Source organism: Nothoprocta perdicaria, unplaced genomic scaffold (genome assembly GCF_003342845.1).
Source record: "Nothoprocta perdicaria isolate Ctin4 unplaced genomic scaffold, notPer1 scaffold_191, whole genome shotgun sequence".
Classification (NCBI taxonomy): Eukaryota; Metazoa; Chordata; class Aves; order Tinamiformes; family Tinamidae; genus Nothoprocta; species Nothoprocta perdicaria.
In genome coordinates, this window is record NW_020455105.1 from 506281 (window position 1) to 524816 (window position 18536).

At 44.3% G+C, this 18536-nt stretch overlaps 1 protein-coding gene across 1 annotated transcript in view; it reads left to right on the forward strand.

Moving 5' to 3' along the window:
* Positions 1–920: 920 nt before the first annotated feature.
* The window catches only part of RAVER2 (ribonucleoprotein, PTB binding 2), a 28478-nt gene continuing 10862 nt past the window's right edge, over positions 921–18536 (forward strand). Inside the window, exons 1-5 of the mRNA XM_026037195.1 lie at positions 921–1109; positions 9084–9150; positions 13060–13529; positions 16254–16445; positions 17928–18054. Of these exons, the coding sequence (XP_025892980.1) occupies positions 921–1109; positions 9084–9150; positions 13060–13529; positions 16254–16445; positions 17928–18054 (1045 nt within the window). The remainder of the gene's footprint in view (positions 1110–9083; positions 9151–13059; positions 13530–16253; positions 16446–17927; positions 18055–18536) is intronic.

The window sequence follows — 18536 nt, forward strand, 5'->3', positions numbered from 1 at the left end:
GAAGGGGGACCACAAGCAACCGCTGTGGGTAAGGAGATGATTGTTAATTAACGAGGTATTTAGTGAACTACAGATAAATTGAATTGCTGCAAAGGGGCTTATCTGAGCAAATCTGTCCTTGTTGTGTCTGCGTATGAAAGCATGGTCTGAAATGAGTCATGTTCAAGTGAACAMATGCATGTTGTGGATCGCTGCCCTCCTCCTCGCCTTTTATTTTGTATTTATTTCCTCAGTACGGGTTAAAAGACCCAACCTGAGGCGCGTGTCCGGCTGGCAGCCCTTCCAGCAGCCCCGTGCTCTGCAGCCCGTGTCTCAGTGCCGTGAAATGGGGGACTCCTGAGGGAAGGAGGTGTTTGGAGAAGCCAGGCCATGACGCACAGAGCGCTGCGGTGCCTTGGGGCAGCTTCCGAGGCGACCCGGCTGCTCGTTTGCACCGGCTGGGTACCACGTTAATGAACCCCAGGTCACCTGTGGAGATGCTGAAGGATGACTGTAGGCTTTTAAAAAAAACTTTATTGGGGTATAATTGGGAATGTTTTATTACAAATATTGTTCGTTCTTTGAAAGGCACATTTTCAGCTGAAATTTGAGAAAAAGATATTTTTCTTCACATCTCACTGGCGACGTGTGGAGAAAAAAAAAAAAAAAAAAGGGAAAAAAACACACTTTTTTCCCCCCACGAAGAGGCAACTTTGTGCATCTCTGCCCCGGGGTCCCTGGCGGGCGCTGCCGCCCAGCAGCACGGCGGCACCTGGGCCCGCTCGAGGGGCCGGGCCGGGCCGGGCCGGGCAGGTGATGCCGCCTCCGCCGCGGCCGGGCCGGGCTGGGGGCCGCGCTTCCCGCCGCGCTTCCCGCCTCAGGGCGGGGAGGCGCCTCGGCCCCTCTCCCTCCTCCCGCCCGCCGCGGCCGCGCGCTGCAAGATGGCGGCAGCAGCGGAGCGCGGCGCGGAGCCGCCCGCGGAGGAGCCGCCGCGCGGAGCCGCCGCCGGGGCTCGGCCGCCGCCGCTGGGCGCCGAGGAGGTGGCGCGGCGCCTGGGCAGCACCCGGCGCCAGCTGAGCAACCGCCGCAAGATCCTGCTGCGGAACCTGCCGCCCGAGAGCAGCAGCCAGGTGCGGGGCGGCGCAGGTGGCCTGGGGCGCGGGGCGGGCGGCACGCGCCGCTCCGCGGGAAAGCGGCGCTTGGAAGCGCCCAGCGCGCTCCCCGAGGAAAGTTATTTAGTGTTTTTTTTTTTTTTTTTTTTNTTTTTTTTTTTTTTTTTTTTTCTTTCTCTCTCAGTCCGTCGGTGGTTTTGGAAGTTTCCCCCCCCCGCCCCGGTTATTGCAGTGCGGAGTGAAAAGCGTCGCGACCCCGAAGCGGTGCCCGTGGCGCGCGAGGCGGGTGTTGAAACGCTTGGTGTTGAAACGCTTGGTGTTGAAACGCTTCCCACGCACCGTTCGCCGGGTCTGGGGGTGCTCCCACCTGGGGTGCGCGTTTAGCCCATTACACTTGGTAAAAATACCCAGTTCTGGGTTTTATGTGGAAACCTCTTTGTACCTCATCCCGTTTTTCCCTATGGATACCCGCTTGGTACCCGGCTTGGCTGCACCGCAGGTACCCGCTTTGTGAGCGGGGATCTGCGGTGCTCCCATGGGACGCTCCCTTGGGAGCCTCCCCCAGGGCTCCGCGACCCCCTCCGGCCGAGTGGCACCCCCWGATCCACGAGGGCCGTGGCGCCTGCGGTGCTTTCCCCACCGCAGACGGGTGCCCGCGTGGAGCGGCTCGGCGCAGCGGGAGCCGTGGGCCCTGTCTCGGCACGCGCGGGCAGAGCGCGCTGCGGGGCAGTGTCGCAGCTGGTTTTGCTGCGGGGCAGCGTCGCGGCCGGGTTTGCAGCCGTACGGCGGCTTGGAAGCTCGCCCGCTTTGTTTGGAGGACGGAGAAGTGGCTCCGAGACCCGCRTCTTCCTCTCGATACACCGGACCCGCACGCTGCTCATCCTCGAGGGATCTCGCCCTGCGCGACGCCCGCAATACAGTGGGAAAAGGCGTTGCTTTAAAGCACGTCCCACCATATATGTTGGATATATCGCATATATAACTATATGTTAGCATATAGAGGTGGAATAATCACACTATGCGGAGCAACTCCCTCTCCTGGAGTGTCTTTGGAAAGGATAAGGATGTTTGTGGTCAGGATGTTAAGCATAACTGTATATTTGGCTGTCATGTTGCTTCCAGAAATTACCATGAATTTTAGCTTATCTTAAATTAACACCTTTGTTAAGTACCATGCAAAGAAGTTCTCTTTGCTGCTTTGCTGTTGRATTGGATTGTTGTTCTAGGAAAATCTGTTAAACTATCACACAGTTTATTCTCTCTAAAGAGAGAGATGACTATGAGCGAAAATGCTGCAGTGGCTTTCAGAATAGGATCTCCAAAATAATTATTAATCTTAGTTATTATTGCACATGTAATCTTCTGTCGTCTTGGAAGGCGATTTAACCTGAGTTAAATTGAGGTTTAAATACTTGCTTCYAAGGGCATAGGAGAAATGTATCTTAGTTGAGAAGTTTATGAAGTAGTAAAGACAGCTCTGTGGTCTTAGAAACCAAACAAATAAAGTTTCAGGTGCCAGAAGAGTTGCCATATGATTATGACAAGGAGGAAGAGGGTGGTCACTTTTGAATCTCGACAAGTTAAATTTCCCTCTATARATGTGTTTGGCAGCATCAGTATGGCTAAGAATATCCCGAGCAAGTTGTTAGGAGGAAGAGCAGTCCAGCACAAGCCCTCTGCAGTCTGCCTTTCTTAAGTCAATTATTGTTCCCTTATTAGCTTGGTTCCTCACATGTCAGAGGGAAGGGAAAGCAAATTAAGTCAACATTATTTAGAGCAGATTCTTCCTGCAGTGGCTTTACCCCTCAGTCACCTCAGGATTTGCTGGTGTTTAATACTCCTTCAAGCAATCTAAGTCAGGGAGCGAGTTGAGTGTTTTTTTGTCAAATCTGTGGTAAACATTTTTGTCACTGCCTTTGCTGACTGCTGTTCTTGAAAGCAAAGTCTCTGATTTGCAGTTTAGTCACTTTTATACTGACATACTGCAGCTAAGTGTTGCCAACTTGCTGCTGAATTCCCCGTGTTCATCCTCACCCAGTTCCTCCAGCGTAGCGCCTACACCGACCGTGCCCGACTCGGCCTGCCGAGATCTGTAAATCTGTGGAGTTTGAAGGTTTTTGCCTTAATACAGTGTTTGTCTCTGTGGAGACACGAACCCACGTTATCAAACATGTGGTTCCCTAAACTGACGTAGCTGTTGCTGTGATCTCTGTGAATCCCGACATAAAGGGCCATGGATAGCTGTACAGCTGTAGTTTTTATTACTTTTTAGATTGCTGAGRATATAAGATTATGCGAACATGAATTTGTTCTGGTCTGACTGAGAACCCCATAAGCTGTGTCAGCATTGCTAGTAAAACTGCTTACCAGATCAGCTCCTGCCTAAACTAATTCAGTGTTTTCSTTTCTTCCCCATCTTTTTTCTTTATCATTGTGTCCATGTGAAAGCTATATTAAAAACCAGTTCATTTTCCCTTTGTAATAAGGCACTCTTTCTTCTCTCAACCTGCCCTTCCTTCTCAAAAGCCATGAAAGATGCAATCAGGTGTCCCCTGAGAATACAGGATGCCAAGGGATTTATTTGGAGTGTGCCTCAGATGTTGAGGCAATATTGCAGCATTGACTACTGCTTTAAGGGAGAATTCAGGACAAGATTTGGGGCAGACGCCCTCCTGAATGGCAGCCTGGCCTTCTGTTAGCTCCCGACATGGAGAGCACTGCGTCGCGTGCCAGCCTTTGCGCTCAGCATGAGTAGAAGTTTGGGTATCCTTTTGTTACTCATCAACACAGAAAACTCTCCTGTCTTCACGGCTAAAATTAATGACCAACAAGGGCAACTCATTCCTTGATTCCTCTCTATGCTCTTTGCAGTTAAGGAGCAGCGGTGCAGACGGCACAGGTGCTTCATATAAGACGTTGTTAAGAAGTTAAGTTGTTAAGAAGTTAGTTGTTTTAATGCTCTGTCATTCTACTTTGGCACACCAGAATCTGAAGTCAAAGCATGCAGATGTTGGCAAGGAACCGGTGCAGTCCACTCTCCTGGATTTATTTTGTGCTTTGCAACCTGCTGTTGCTCTCCATGCGGTTTCCTTTTCCCACAGTGTCAGTTGTTCCTGATCAAAAGACAAATCACCCCTTCGAGTGATGCTATCTCTGTTGGTCTCAGTTCTCTCTGGATTAACTGGCACAGTTTTTCCTTGTTCCTTTTTCATGAAAAGACTTTTATGAGCTGTGCTGCTCTGAGGAGCTCTCTCTCTTCCACATGCATGCCAGACACTTTTCTGTCTCAGTTTGTCTTCTGCCACTCTGACCAGCCATCARCAGCTTCCTAGCTGGATAGGAGGGGTGCTCACGTCTTAGGAAGAACACGCTTTCTGATTTTCTCTTTCCTACTTTCTTTTCTTTTCCTTTATTTTCTTTAACTTCTGCCATGTGTTCTTGCTCTTTCTTGTTGTTTCTCTCTCTYTCATATATCGTTTAGTTCGCATGCACTCTTTTCTGCCTGGTATTAGTGTGCTGGTAGAGGAATACTTCATCTGCAGACCCTGGAAGTGTAGAGGAATATGTTTTCCATTCCTCATCCAGGATGAGTCTATTGGGAACCTCTTGTTCTTCTGTCTTAGTGCTTTCTTCTGTTACTATATAGAAGATCTGAGAAGTGCAAAGGTCCTACCGAAGTGCACGCCAGTTCGTAACAAACAAGATGCCGCTGATGTAGTATGTCCCCAGGGCACGTTATGGCCTGGAATTACAGACTTGATTTTGTTCCTGGTTTTGTTGTATGTGGCCATTTGTAGAAACGGCGAGGGAGAGCTCTGAGCAAGAGCTCGTGGCCCCACTGGTACGGTCGCTATTCCTGACACCGGGCAGGTGGGAAAGCTCGCACACGTCTTGGACTTGCCCCAACAACCAGTCCTTGTTTATGAGTTTTCTTAAAAGCAGTGATGAGAAAAAGTTCTGTTTTTTTAAAAAAAAGTGCATTTCTCTGTATGAGTTTGTGTGTGGTTAGCGTGGAGAACCCAGTGCTTGCCTGAATTTTTGCTTGCTGGCCTTAAATACTAGGGAGCAAGGGAGCTTTACTTGGCAGCTGATGTCTCACTGGTGGAAGCTGAGGAGCTCTTTCTCTGCTGCYGTGAGCTGGCAGGGGAGTTTAAACTTGCACCAGTCCTTGTGTTTTGGTATGTAGAACTGTTGTTGGTCATATCTGCTGCCTATAAACCACACTTCTTGCTCTCCAGCACTTTTTCTGTGGCRTTTCCTCAATAACAGATTATTTTAGATTGTATTGATGTTCTTCTGCTTTACTCCCATTCCTCACTGCAAACTTCATGTACGTCCAGCCTGAACTGCATGTGTGGTCATGGACTCAATGTTTTTATGGCCTGAAGTATTTTAATTTAATGATACCCCTTTACTGCATTTGTAGAAGTAAACTTGAGTTTTTTTCCCCGAGACATCTTCCTTTTTCCTGCTCTGCCTACACAAAGCAGGGGGAAACCTGTCTAGTTGTGATTTAAATTGTCTTGACTAGCCGAATATATTATTTGGTGCAGTTAGTTTAAAAAAAAAAAAAAAAAAAAAAAAAAGAGAGAGGAAAAAGAAAAGATATGAAGATATTAAAGAGATTCTCATTTTTAGAATATGTGTTTTTTGAAGTTTAGGCCTTCAGCTACTTACTAGGAGCCGAGTAACAGTGTTTATGTTGGAAATGCCACTGGAGCTTACGATAGAAACCTTGCCAGGCACCATTATAATGGTTTAACGTTTTTGTTGCCAGAATAACATAATTCAGTATTTACATCCAGAGAGAAAGAAATACTTAGTTTTAGGCTGCCGTAGGCTTTATATACAATAGGTTGTGCCAGGTGATGACTAAGTAATTCTCGCATCTATTTTTGCTTGCAGCCCTGGATCCTTGGTGTGACAAGCTAATTTTATTAGAAATGATATGTGGAGCTTTCTTGACTTGCTGGCTGGGGCAGCCGTGTCTCTAATGCCTGCTCCTCTGTGTGCTGCTGGTAAAGGGAGCAATGAAATACAGAAACGGTCCTCTCGAGGCAACGCGTGGTTGTCCTTCAAGAGATGCTGATTTTGAACAGATAATGCACTGTGAAAACTCGTGTTGATAGTTTTTATACACGAGACAAGTTATGACTGGCCAAGAAGTGAAATATTTTCAAGATTACTCTATTTCTTAGATTAGTAAATAATACATTTTACATTTTTTTTAAGTCTGTCTAGGCTGTGCTCACAAGCGCTTTCTCTTAAACTTTAGATTTACTATTTGTTTTTTCTCTTTCTGTGCTCCTAATGAAGTATGAGGTGATACTTTAGTTTTCTCTAGCAATTAGATTAGCCAGTTTTGGAAGTTTATTTTGAATAACTTTGAAGGTTTAAGGGGCCGTGTAATAACTAAGCATTATTGGTGGCATTTGTGTCCCAGGATGTGTAGCTGGGGCTCCTGGCACGGCCCGTGTGTTTATGCGGCCGCCGCTGCCCTGAGCGAGCTCCTGGTGCTGTTCTCCTGCAGTGTGTTCCCGGCCTGGGATCCCATGGGAGCTGCCGCGTGCCGGTTTTCCTTGGCGCACGCGGCACCATGCGGAGCGCTCTGCTCCTCGGAGTGCAATTACCGAGAGGCAAGATGCACGTCGCTGTAAACAGCGCCTGTGTTGGAAACTGCACGAGATCCCTTACTGGGATAGCTCTGGGATCCGTTCCTGGGGTAGCTCTGCCGGAGAGCGTTATGGCAGCTTACGGTTTGGGTTGCCAAAATGTTGTCATGCAGGACAGTTGTGAGCATACGATGCTCGTGGCAGCCAGACCTCCCTGTGCGTGTCAGGGGCCAGGGCAGTTGTGCTTAGACTTTGGGTGATTCAGTGGAATCGTTCATTCTTGTGTCAGTCACGTTATTTAGGCTGGTGGATTCATTCAGCATTGCAATCCTGTGCYGTGCGCTCCAGCTGCTGGAGAGGTGGGACTCAGGGATCACCAAGGGTCCCTTTCAACCTCGGTGATTATTACAAGGAAAGGATCCCTTATGGAATCACAGAAGGTTGAGCCTGGAAGGCGCCTCTGGAGATGATGAAGTCCAACTCCCCTGCTCAGGCAGGGCCACGTGGCGCAGGATTGTGTCCAAGCAGCCTTGGATATCTCCAAGGAAGGAGACTCCACACCCTTCTGGGCAACCTGTTCTAGTTCTGTGACCCTCCAAGTAAATAAGCTGTTCCTGATAACTGGATGGAACTTCCTATCTTTATGTTTGTGCCCATTGCCTTTTGTCCTGTCTCTGGGCACCATTGCAGAGTCCGGCCCCATCTCCTTGACACCCACCCATCAGATGGGTCCCCTCTCAGTCTTCTCCAGGCTAAACAGGCCCAGCTTCCCCCACCTCTTCTCACAGGARAGATGCYCCAGTCCCSTCCTYRTCTTGGTAGCTCCATCCTGGCCTTTCACTGGTAGCTCCATGTCCCTCTTGTGCTGGGGGGCCCTGAAATGGAGACCTCGTCCATATCCCCCATGGGTTATTTTCCCTCTGAATTAAAATTTCAAACAATCACTAAGAAATATCTGGTTCCCTGAGTGTTTTTAAGACGGTGTTAAGAACCATTTGAAATAATACTTCCTTTAACTTAATTGGCATATAGAACTTTTAGGATTATTCTTATAAAATAATGTATGAAATAGAAAAAATGGGACAATACCTCCAATGGCAGAGACTTCAGGATCACAATACACAGAGTTCTCCAAAGCTTGGGAGAAAGCCCCTTGTTTCGACAGTCTCTTGTGCTTTTGAATGAACTGCTATCATAATTCTCATTAGAGAAATGTCTGTGGTGAAAGCTCCTACCTGGCTTGAAACCTTCAGAAACCACATTCTGAAAAGAAGATGGCCAGTAGCCTGAGAAGCACGGCCATATATTATTGATGTAGTATTTGACAGCTGTTAGCTAGTGAAACTAGAGATTGGTGTTCACTTGACTAAAAGGTGTACACCTGATACCAGCCAGATAGGACCCAATTAACCTCCAAGTGGTTTCTGTTGAATTGGCAAACCTGCAGGAGGACTGGAAATTATCTGCAGTGACAGATAAAGTTTGTTCATTAGCCTGTGTTTTGTTCTGCTGTTTGTTTTACAGTTTTGTTTAACCCAACTGAAAACTAAATATGTCCAAATTACTACTGACTGCCTCTTGTGGAGGCTGATTAATGTTTCTCTCTTGACTCTTGCAGCTGAGCTGATAATAGTCCGTGTTTTTTGTGTGGTTCCTGTGCATACGTTTTGCTGTGGGACACTAGGACACAGCTTCTTATTTTCCTCCCCTCCATGTTTCTCCTCCCTGACYCATCCCATTGCCCTCCTCTTTCCCCCTTAGCTACCCTGAGCAAATGAAGTCAAGGGGCTTCGTCATTGACCACCTGCTGTTGATAGAGGATCCGTCCCAAGGGGCTATTCCAGGCAGAGCTCATTGCTGGTGGAAAGAATACCCATTATTAAAGGAGCGAAAATCTGCTAAAATGAACTCGAGCAGTTAGAGGCAACTAGGGTAACTGTTGCGTTTGGTCATGGCCTTGCCTGCCCTCAGTAGACTGCGTGATGAGCTGCGGCTGGTATCTGTAGCCTGTGTAATGTTTTAACTATGCCAGCTGTCCTTCTGAGAAATTGTGTGTGTTTTTCCTGCATAATGAGCTGTGGTGTAGCTCATCTTTATCAAAAGATAGCCAGCAAGACACCCTGTTGTGCCCATGTGCCTTCACAAAGTGAAAAATAAATTTATCAAATCCAGTAAGCTCATTCTTCATGTGAGATATAACATGGCTGCAAGATTATCACAAACACTTTTATAAGCAAATATTTGACAGTGTTTCCATGGTGACATTTTTCTGTTTATTGGGAAAGTTTTCGTACAAAAAAAATGAAGCTACATTTGTACATCTATTTATTAAGTCAGGTGATTTTTTTTTTCTCATTTTTCTTGTACTTGTCTCTTCCAGGAAATCCATGACTTATTTAAAGATTATGAAATAAAGTACTGTTATGTGGACAGAAATAAAAGAACAGGTAAGAACTTAACTTCTTCCAGTATCATATATTTCAGTGCTGTAAGGAAGTTAGGGAAGGACATCTGCTGGTTTGCCAGCACATCCCCCCATTACCTGTGGGTTTGTTGGTTGCAGAGTCTATCAGCTTCCACCAAAGTCAGGGGGAATCTGGAGAGCTTCTTGAAGTTGGTGAGAAATCCATTGGCCCACTATGGTGTATTTTTGGTGTATTTTTCCATTTTGGAATTAATTTTCTAGATACATTCACAGATTTCTACAGCCTTTGAGACATAGAGCTGGACAAATGTTTCTCTGTGCAACCTTGTCCTTCCAAGTCACCCTGGGTACCATGCACTGCAGCCTGRCATCTCATGGGGTGACCTTGTGCTCTCTGGCCAAGCCTCAATGCACTGTCAGTGTCAGATTTCAGGCAGATTTTGCCAGGATAATGGTGTTTCTGGCTCCTGAAGCAGAAGCTTGTGCTTCAGGGTCCCGTTAGCTTGCAAATTTGATTTTTGAATTGCTGTAAAGCAAATTTGTGGGGGGAGGCACTGCAATCTGCTGTCCATCAACAGTGACAGATATCTGTTCAGTTGATGGGCATGCTTGGAAAATACAGCTGGCTGCAGCTGCTGGGAAAGTGAGGTGCATTCTACCATACAAATCTAGATCCTCTCRTATATAACTGATTTTTACTACATGCATATTCATGTTGGTTTGAGAGCGTGTATGTGTATATACCTCTGTGTGTGTGTATATAACTTGCATATTCCTGTCATTTTTTGTATGGTTTACTGTGTGCATCTATTCTGCTGGCTGAAGTTCACTGCTTCTGCTTTTTCCTTCTCCTTTTGATAGAATAAATTATGTTATTTCAGAATTCAGGAGACTGAAAGCAGCTTAATTTCACAGAGTCTTAACATGTGGCTGTGCAAYCAGCAAAGGTTGTCCTGAGCTTCTTGGCTCTTCAAGCTCATGCTCTTAATATTAGAGATTATTTGTGAGGTTAGTAATTTTGCTTTGCAGATTTGCTAGTGGTTTTGACTGTGTCTCGGTGTGGTTACCCGTGGTTATTCTGTCTTGTTTAAATAAGTATCAGCCCATGAGAACAGTCATCCACTCAAAAGATATGCAGTGAAGTATGAATTGTTTGTGTAGGGAATTTCAGTAGTATCGATTTTTTGCTTGTTGTTAGATACATTTCATGTCGTTTTAGTTTGATGGAAGTAGGCAACACTTTGTAGAGCATTGTGGTCTTTTGAATGAGATCAAAAATTCCTCAGAGTAAAAGCAATATTTTTACTTTACTATACAAACTTATTTAAAATAAGTAACGAACTTACAGAAATAGCAAGAAAGCTAGTTTTCCACATGTTTTCAAGACATTTATCTCAAGAAAAAAAGAAGAAAGGAGGATTTTAAAACTTGTTTGTCCTCTGTCCATGCCTGTTGTGTAACCGTTCCTAGAATATCAAAAATTATCCCATTACAGATGTTTTGCACTACCRAGTCAAAATACTGCATTGTACAGCAGCATGGATTGCTTCCTATTTTATATCTGTTTCAGAACCAGATTGCCCATTTTCCTGCCATCTTGCCATTATTTGATTACTGATACATCTTTTGAATCACTACAGATTGTAAAATCCACTGCAGACTCCTTGTGTTTGCACAGGCTGATTGCTTGCACAATCCATAGCACTGTTCCCTGGAGCAGCAGAGCTGACATCTCAGATATTATGTGTTTATCAGTACGATTATGCTCAGTTCTTTATTTGCTTTGTGGATTGATACAAGATAGTCCCATTTGTGGCACAGTCCAGCTAGGACTTCGAAATACTCTGTGGGTGTTTATATTTTATTTAGAAGTGCTCTTTAGCTTGCTGTAGGGTTTGATTATTTAGCCATGAAAGAAAACATTATCATTTTTGCCTCTGAATAGTGTCATGTTACGATTCTCTTTCTTTTTTTTTTTTTTCACTTGTGCAGTGGTATTCGTAGAAACACATGATTAATAGGTGCTTGAGAATAAAAGATGTTTTCTGTTCAAAGAATAATCTTGCAACCAGAGCTTCCTGGAGTTGAATTTCAGGAAGCGATCCTATTGCAAGAGGATAGGCTTTGGTGTGACTAGCACAAATTTGCCCGGAGTCATTTTGTGGTTTATTCATAGCAAGGATCAGGGAGAGAATTGCAACAAAATAACTGCGCTTAAAAAGAGAGAGGGAAAAAAAAAGTGTTAGGAACCAGGACATCTGATTTAYGACTGTGAATTCTGAGCTATTCTTAGTTTTGGGATAGTTAAGAATACCGAGCGTATTTTTTGGCTTGAGTTCCTTCTACAGAAATGATAATTGCAAAGCGAGGAGGAAAGCATTATTTATACTTGTTTCTGGACAACTGAGACTCCAAATTTGGTTACGGGGYAAGAAAACTCGGTTACCGCCGTTTCCAGGCTGCGGTCAGAGTARGCAGATTGGGAAGGGATTAAACTGTCCTGCTTGACATGTGGGACCTGTGGGGAGATAGTGCATCCCCCAGGCCTGATGCGATGTGGTGKCCAGCGTCTGTTACCCCAGAGTGTGACTACAAGGGCATTTTAAGTAGTCAGGTTCACAGCACAGCTCCATGTTTTCTTTACTTACCTTCTTCAGGTTCAGAAGTGTTTGTATTTGATGTATCTGCATACATTCATGGCTGTAATGCAGGGCGAGATACCTTTGCTGCRCTTCTGCAAGGTCAGCCAAGACTTTGCAGAGATCCAGAGGAGAGATTTTCCTCCTGGAGGATAAGGGTCCCTCTCGTGAGCATCACCAAATAGGCTTGGAATAGACTCAGCTAACAAACTGAGTGCGCTGGATTATTTCAGGACCATCGTTGGTTCAGATTAATCTACCCCTAGGGGTGTGAGTTCCTCCGTGTGGCAGACGGTTGGGTGGCATTTGTGAAGTTTCAGGCAAAACTGGGGCTGAGTTTGAAGGGAAACCCTTGATTCCTTTGGTGTGGTAGCTTTCTAATGGTCTAAACACCATCAGAAACCGTTTATCAGCTGCTCAGAGAAACAGTGCATTTTCTTTATCCATTCAACAGACATATTTCAAAGCAACACTAACCTTCCAGCCTCTCATATATTAGGCCTATAGGTTGAAGACTACGTATGACATAGAATAGAAGATACTATTGGAATATCTAGACTTTCAATGTTGCCCTTTCTCCTGCTGTTTTAATGATATTTTCCCTCCTGGTTTCATTGTCCCAGTAATGAAATTTCAAACAAACTAGGTAYGCACAAGTGTATTTGAGATATGCATGAACTTGTTTAGAGTAGTTAATGTTTTAATTTGAAAATTTTTGAGTAATTCCCTCTAAAAATCTGATCTCTTAGAGAGAAAGGGAATTGTTAAGAAGATGCTGCAAACTTGATACAGTGTCTTTCACACGTTTCTGTTACATTGATACCCAAGTTAGAATGTTTTACATGCCTTAAGGACTTGAGACCTAAACAAGATTCAGTACCCACAAAGGGAGAATTTATGGGTGCTGTCCTCAAAGAATTTCTGTTGAGGCAGTAGTATGTTGACCGCAGTGGAAAACATCATTATTCTTTACCAAATGTGAAATGCTGTGAGATACCAGGTCATGAGGTTGTATATGTTTATATACACATTCACGTTTAAAATCTTTGAGTTAATTGAATGTATTGTCCAGTTGATAATGGCAAATTTTAAAATACATAAATGTATAAATGGCAGCATTCCTGGCTCTGTACTGCTTCATGGTAGATACAGAACTCCTGTATTTCTTCTGTGGCTTCCGTTGGTGGGGTTTGGGTGGGCATGAGGTTGAGTCAGGCTGTTTTAAGCACTCGTGTAGCTGGAAGGARACTGTGGTAGTTAATGTTATATGTTTTGGTTTTGGTCTTTTGCAGCGTTTGTTACTCTGTTAAACGGAGAGCAGGCTCAAAATGCCATTGGGAAATTTCACCAGTATCCTCTTCGGGGAAAAGAAATATCAGTGCARCTCCAACCAACAGATGCTTTGCTGTGCATTACCAATTTGCCCATCTCCTTTACCTTGCAAGAGTTTGAAGAACTTGTGCGTGCGTATGGCAACGTGGAGAGGTGCTTTTTGGTCTACAACGAAGCCACCGGCCATTCGAAGGGCTATGGCTTTGTGGAATACATGAAGAAGGACTCYGCTGCCAAGGCCAGGCTGGAACTGCTGGGGAAGCAATTGGAGGAGAACACGCTCTTTGCACAGTGGATGGATGTTAACCAGCTGACTCCAAATCTTATTCACTCCAAGTGCCTTTGCGTAGATAAATTTCAAAGAGACTCTGCTGATCCGAAAGAACTGATGCAGACTTTCTCACTAAAGTATAAACCTGTGTTCTGCCAGGTACGTTGAGTTTACAGCTTTTGGAAGACTGAGGTTGTGATTTAAATAGCTCTGTGCATACTTCACTGCTTGCTGTTTTCTCTCTTTATTTTTCATTTAAGCAGCGAATGGCTGTACATGTGGATTGCAATATATGATGTGGCCCAAATGTTTTATTGGTGTGGGTTCGGTGGTTGGTATTTATTRCCTGGGAATTCTGCAGGAGACCGCTCCCATGAAATGCCAGGAACATGTTTCTAATGCACCCGTTTTCATGTATTTTATTGAACGCTTTTTCGGAAATATTTTACAGCTTCTAAAGTAAACGTTAATAAATGGTTTTATTGAGCCACAAAGAAATCCACGGGCACTGAAAGTGCAGCTGTGTAGATTGTGAAGAATTATGGGGAATATATGGAATGAATACCTGTTAGAAAACTGACACCATCTAATGTGTTTTTTCCCGTGGCTTGGGAATCTCATAGTTGCAGGCATGCTCTACACTGAAGGGCTGCATCTTCTGGGAAGCTCGAGGGTTCAGAAGAGCTCAGCTCATTGTTGTCTCTGCAAGTGTAGGAGTTTCCTTCTCATCGGCCTGGCCTGTGAGATGCCTAAAGGACACAGAAAACATTGCTGGTAGAAGCACCGCAGTGCACCGTAGGCAGCAGCAGGGAAGCTGTGTTTATAGGCACGCGTTTGGGTATGATTTCACTTGTTTTTTGTTTTATTAACTGTCTCGGAAGGCTGCTCAGGGATTAGCTTCGAGGATAAGAGCCAGGGATTTTGAGCATCTTAAGAGCAGGAGGTCCACGAGACTGTCTGGTCAGACCACCTGCAGACCAGCACATCTCCCCAGGCCCTCTTTGGGGGAATGTGCACTTGGCTGAAGCCTGGCCTTGCCCGGCCTTTTTCCAGGCGCATCCAGAGGCGGATGAACGGCGAGCGGCCCTCGGAGCAGCCGCGCGGCCCTTGTGCTGCGCTCCTGGCTCCGTCCCCTCYGCCGGCTCCAGCTCTGCTCCGCGGGTGCCCGTGGGGCCTGTCCTGCCCTGCCGAGGAGCCTTCGCCGCCTCCTGGTTGCGTCCTGTAAGAAGGTATTACTGTAATCAAGTCACTGCGCAATCTGCTTTTAATTAGCTGGACAGATTGATCTTTTAAAGCCTTTTACTGCAGGCCGTCTCCCCAGCTGTCAGATAATCCTGCGGCTGTTACCAGCTCCCCCAACAGTTTTTTCAGTGTCCTTTTAAAATTATGGAGTTCAAAGACTAGCAGATTTCTTTGATAAAGCCTGTTTTCCATTACACTGTTGAACTCTGCAGTTAGAGGATTCTTAGTTGAACTCGATAAAACCTTTTTCTTTCTTTTTSTGTTTTGTTTTGTTTTATTCCAAAGTATACTTGTAATCCTTTTTTTTTCTTTTTTTTCTGAAATATTTTTGTTTCTCCTCTATTGAAAATGCACCATCACAGAAAGGAAACAGAGATAAAGGCAGATATTTATGCCTGGTTATTAGATATGTGGCATAGCCTAGGAGGGGCTTACAGGAATGTCTATATGATCATCCACTTTGGTGCTTTACTGAAGGGGACAACTCCTCATTCCTTTCACGGTCACCCTTAAATTGTAACTAGGAGGTCTCCATTGGTATTTAGATAAGGGCAGAGGGTTTTTCTTCAGTACCTGTTTATTTGGAAAGTTTAAGTATTGGAAAGTATCCATTTGCAAAAATACTAGCAAAAATATGTAGCTATCATAGCTACATTTTTACATATTAAGGGAGTTGTATATAATTTTTTTATATATGTGTATAAATGCATATGTGTGTGTGTTCTCCACAGCTCTTCTGAGGATACTCTTAACAGTGTCGCTGTATATTTGACGACCTTCTTTTTCTTCGAAGTCGTTGAGATTTATATTTCAGTTGTTACTACACTTTAAAATTTGCAGATTGTGGGACCAAATAGCTGGGAATAGGTTGGGGKTTTTTTTTCAGTGAAACGTGCAGGAAACTTTCAGTGTCCCTGTTTGTTGGAACAAATAGCAGCATATAATTTCTGTTCATTTTGTGACTGAACACTTTTGCCTAAGCTTTACTCCCTCCCTCCTCACCCCTTTTGTGTTTGGCTTAAATCTGCTCATTCTGCTTTAAAACTCTTCAAACAAAGGACAGAGCATTGTCTGACAAGTAAGCCTGTTTCCAGTCTAATTGATTGATCGCTCTGGCATCTTCTGCTGGCGTTAAATAGAGCCACAGACTTCACATCGTCCCAGAAGGCAGTATATGTCACCGGAATTCACCCTGTTACATGTTTCAACAACTACCACGTCGTATTTTGAATGGCGTTTTTGTCAGTGAAGGCTTAGATAGGCTGAACAGTAAAGAGTTTGTAATTCTTACCCTGCAAAGGATAAGAAGCATGGGGCTGCATTTAAAAATTCCTTCTCAGCATTTCTGTGCTATAAAATAACTGTTAAATACATTTCATAGCTCAGGTTCTCCATGAGATTAGAAGGAAATGACAGTGGTAATTCAAATAGATGCAAGATGCCTGCCAAATATAATGTGAAGCAATGATATTCAGGTTATATTTACCACGTTTGAGAAAGAGGCATCTTAATTTAGGTAGGTATTAACATGGGATGTCGACAGGTTGCCAAGTGTTTTGCAGGGGCGGATGAAAGTACTTCACGACAAATCCCTGGAATTCTGCATTTTTKTGTTCAGTGCATTATGGCATGTTGTTTCAGTTTGCTCAGGATGAAGATAGTTGTGTTGGTGACTTTGCAGTGGTGGAGTACGAAACTGCAGAGCAGGCCGAGAAGGTGCAAGAAGCCACCCATGGCATGACCGTGAGAGGGAAGAGGATCCAGGTGTCCTACTGCGCGCCGGGAGCGCCGGGCAGGAGCACGTTGGCCGCGCTCATCGCCGCGCAGAGGATGGTGAGAGGGCCCTCTTGGCAAATCCTGAGTGCTTGCATGCATGTGCTGCGTGTTCATGTGCACCTCTGAGCAAGCAAAATCCATGTGACGCCTCCCTTGTGCTGGTGGTGGTTGGTTGGCTGAGTGACAGCAGGAGAAAACCTGATGAAACATGAAGGCTCCAAGCACGATACGCTGGAGAGCAGCTCCATGAAATAACACTGAAGTCTTGTGTTTGTATTTGTGTAAAGACTGGGAGTACAAGCTGTTAACAGGATAAAATCAGTTTCTTCARTCCACCTTCAAAATGAGTTGCCTGTGCCTTGAGCAACCGGAGTTGAATCAAAAAGCTTGAGCTGCATTTGCATGGGGAAAATCACGGAGTTTTCACAAGCATCAGCCAGCTCGTGTGCCGAAGCAGCCAGTTTCAGTCTCCTCCCAGGGCAAAGCAGAGCCATGTGCTGCAAGGAGGAAGGGCAAATTATAGCTGTAAGATACCACAGAGTTACACTTACGTAGCTTTGTGATTTTTCATAAATATAATTTTCTGTGAGAGGAGTTGTTTCAATTCAAAACAAGAGTAAATGGAAGGGGAGTCATTCCAAGAGCTACAATTTGGTTTAAAACAGAGTGACAAGGTGTCAGTTTTAAAATAAATTTCAAGGTAGTAGAAACGGTTTAATTTCATGCTCAGTATAGAAGAAGGCTTTCRGCATCCACATGTCATATCAGATGATTTCCTAGAAAATTGGATGTGATAAGTGTTACATGAAGCTGTCTAGAAAGTAAAGCACAACCTTGCTATACATCTTTATAGAAGGAGAGATGAGTGGAGCTATTGTAAGAGAGCATGTGTTGTTCATGTTAACAATGCCTTTTGTATCCTCTTATATTGATAATGCTTTCTTGTGTAAGGGGGGAAAAAAGAAGCGGGCTCTAGGGAAAAATAGTAGGTTTGAAGCTTTTAGGGAGTAATTAGGAGTTTTGTTTGAGGGGAAGGAGCATAGAAAGGAGCATGAAGCAGGGAAGGAGAAGAGAGGTRGGTTTATTTTTGGGTGTAAAATGAAATGTGTATCTCAGTGTCACACAAGTATGAGCTCTTTATGGTCTGAGAAATAATAATTCATAATGTGAACATTGCTGTGTTGATTTGTGATTAGACTTCTAACTACTGCAAAATCTGGGAGATGGAGTGAGAACATTCAGGAACTTCTAAGTCTGCCAGGGAGCAATGGGAAAAGTGTGAGAGCAGAAACGTAGACGYTTGTCAAGGGAGGACAACACTGGTTTTAGCAGAGTAAAGAGATATATTTTAGCATAGTAAAGAGATCTAGCGCGATATATTCTGTTAGTTGCACAGAAATAAAGTAGTTTAGATTTGGGATGTGGATAATTTGGCTCAGGTTCTGCATCTTATTCAACAAAATAGCAGTTATGTGGGGATTTAAGTGTATTCTTTGTTTCCCTCTGACCCTAACGTTTCGATATCTCTTTTCRTTTGAGATGAGGAACAACAGGAAAGGATTGCTTCCAGAACCAAATCCAGTGCAGATCATGAAGAGCTTTAGTAACCCAGCAATGTTGCAGATGTTAATGCAGCCCCAGTTGCGTGGACATGCTATTAAACCTGGTAAGTTTTTTAAASCTGAGATTAAAAAGAAACCCTGTGCATAGTGAAGGTGCTTTCAGCAAAGGAAAGAAGCAGGAATAGTGTGTAAACAGTTTCTCAGTGTGCCTGTGTAGACACCTTTTCATTCTTAATGAAAGCAACAGCAAAGAGGATTGACRGGGTAAAATCTGGTGTGTGTTAGAAATACTTTTGCACCAACTCTGGAGTCTCTGAATTCTTGTATTAGAAGCAGATCTAAAGTGAAATCTCTTCTCCAGACATGATCAAAATTGCAAGTTTAAATCTGATTCCAGATCTGAACTTTACAGCCTGGAGTCCTGCATCKTAAGTTCATACTATTTTTAAATGATTATTCAGACTTGTGTGCTGCTATAGTTATGCTTAACATTTCATAAGAAAAGCAGGAGCCCAAAACATTTCTTTGAAGCAATTTGCTTTCTCAATACAATGAATGTGAAAAAAATATATATATTAAGAGCAAT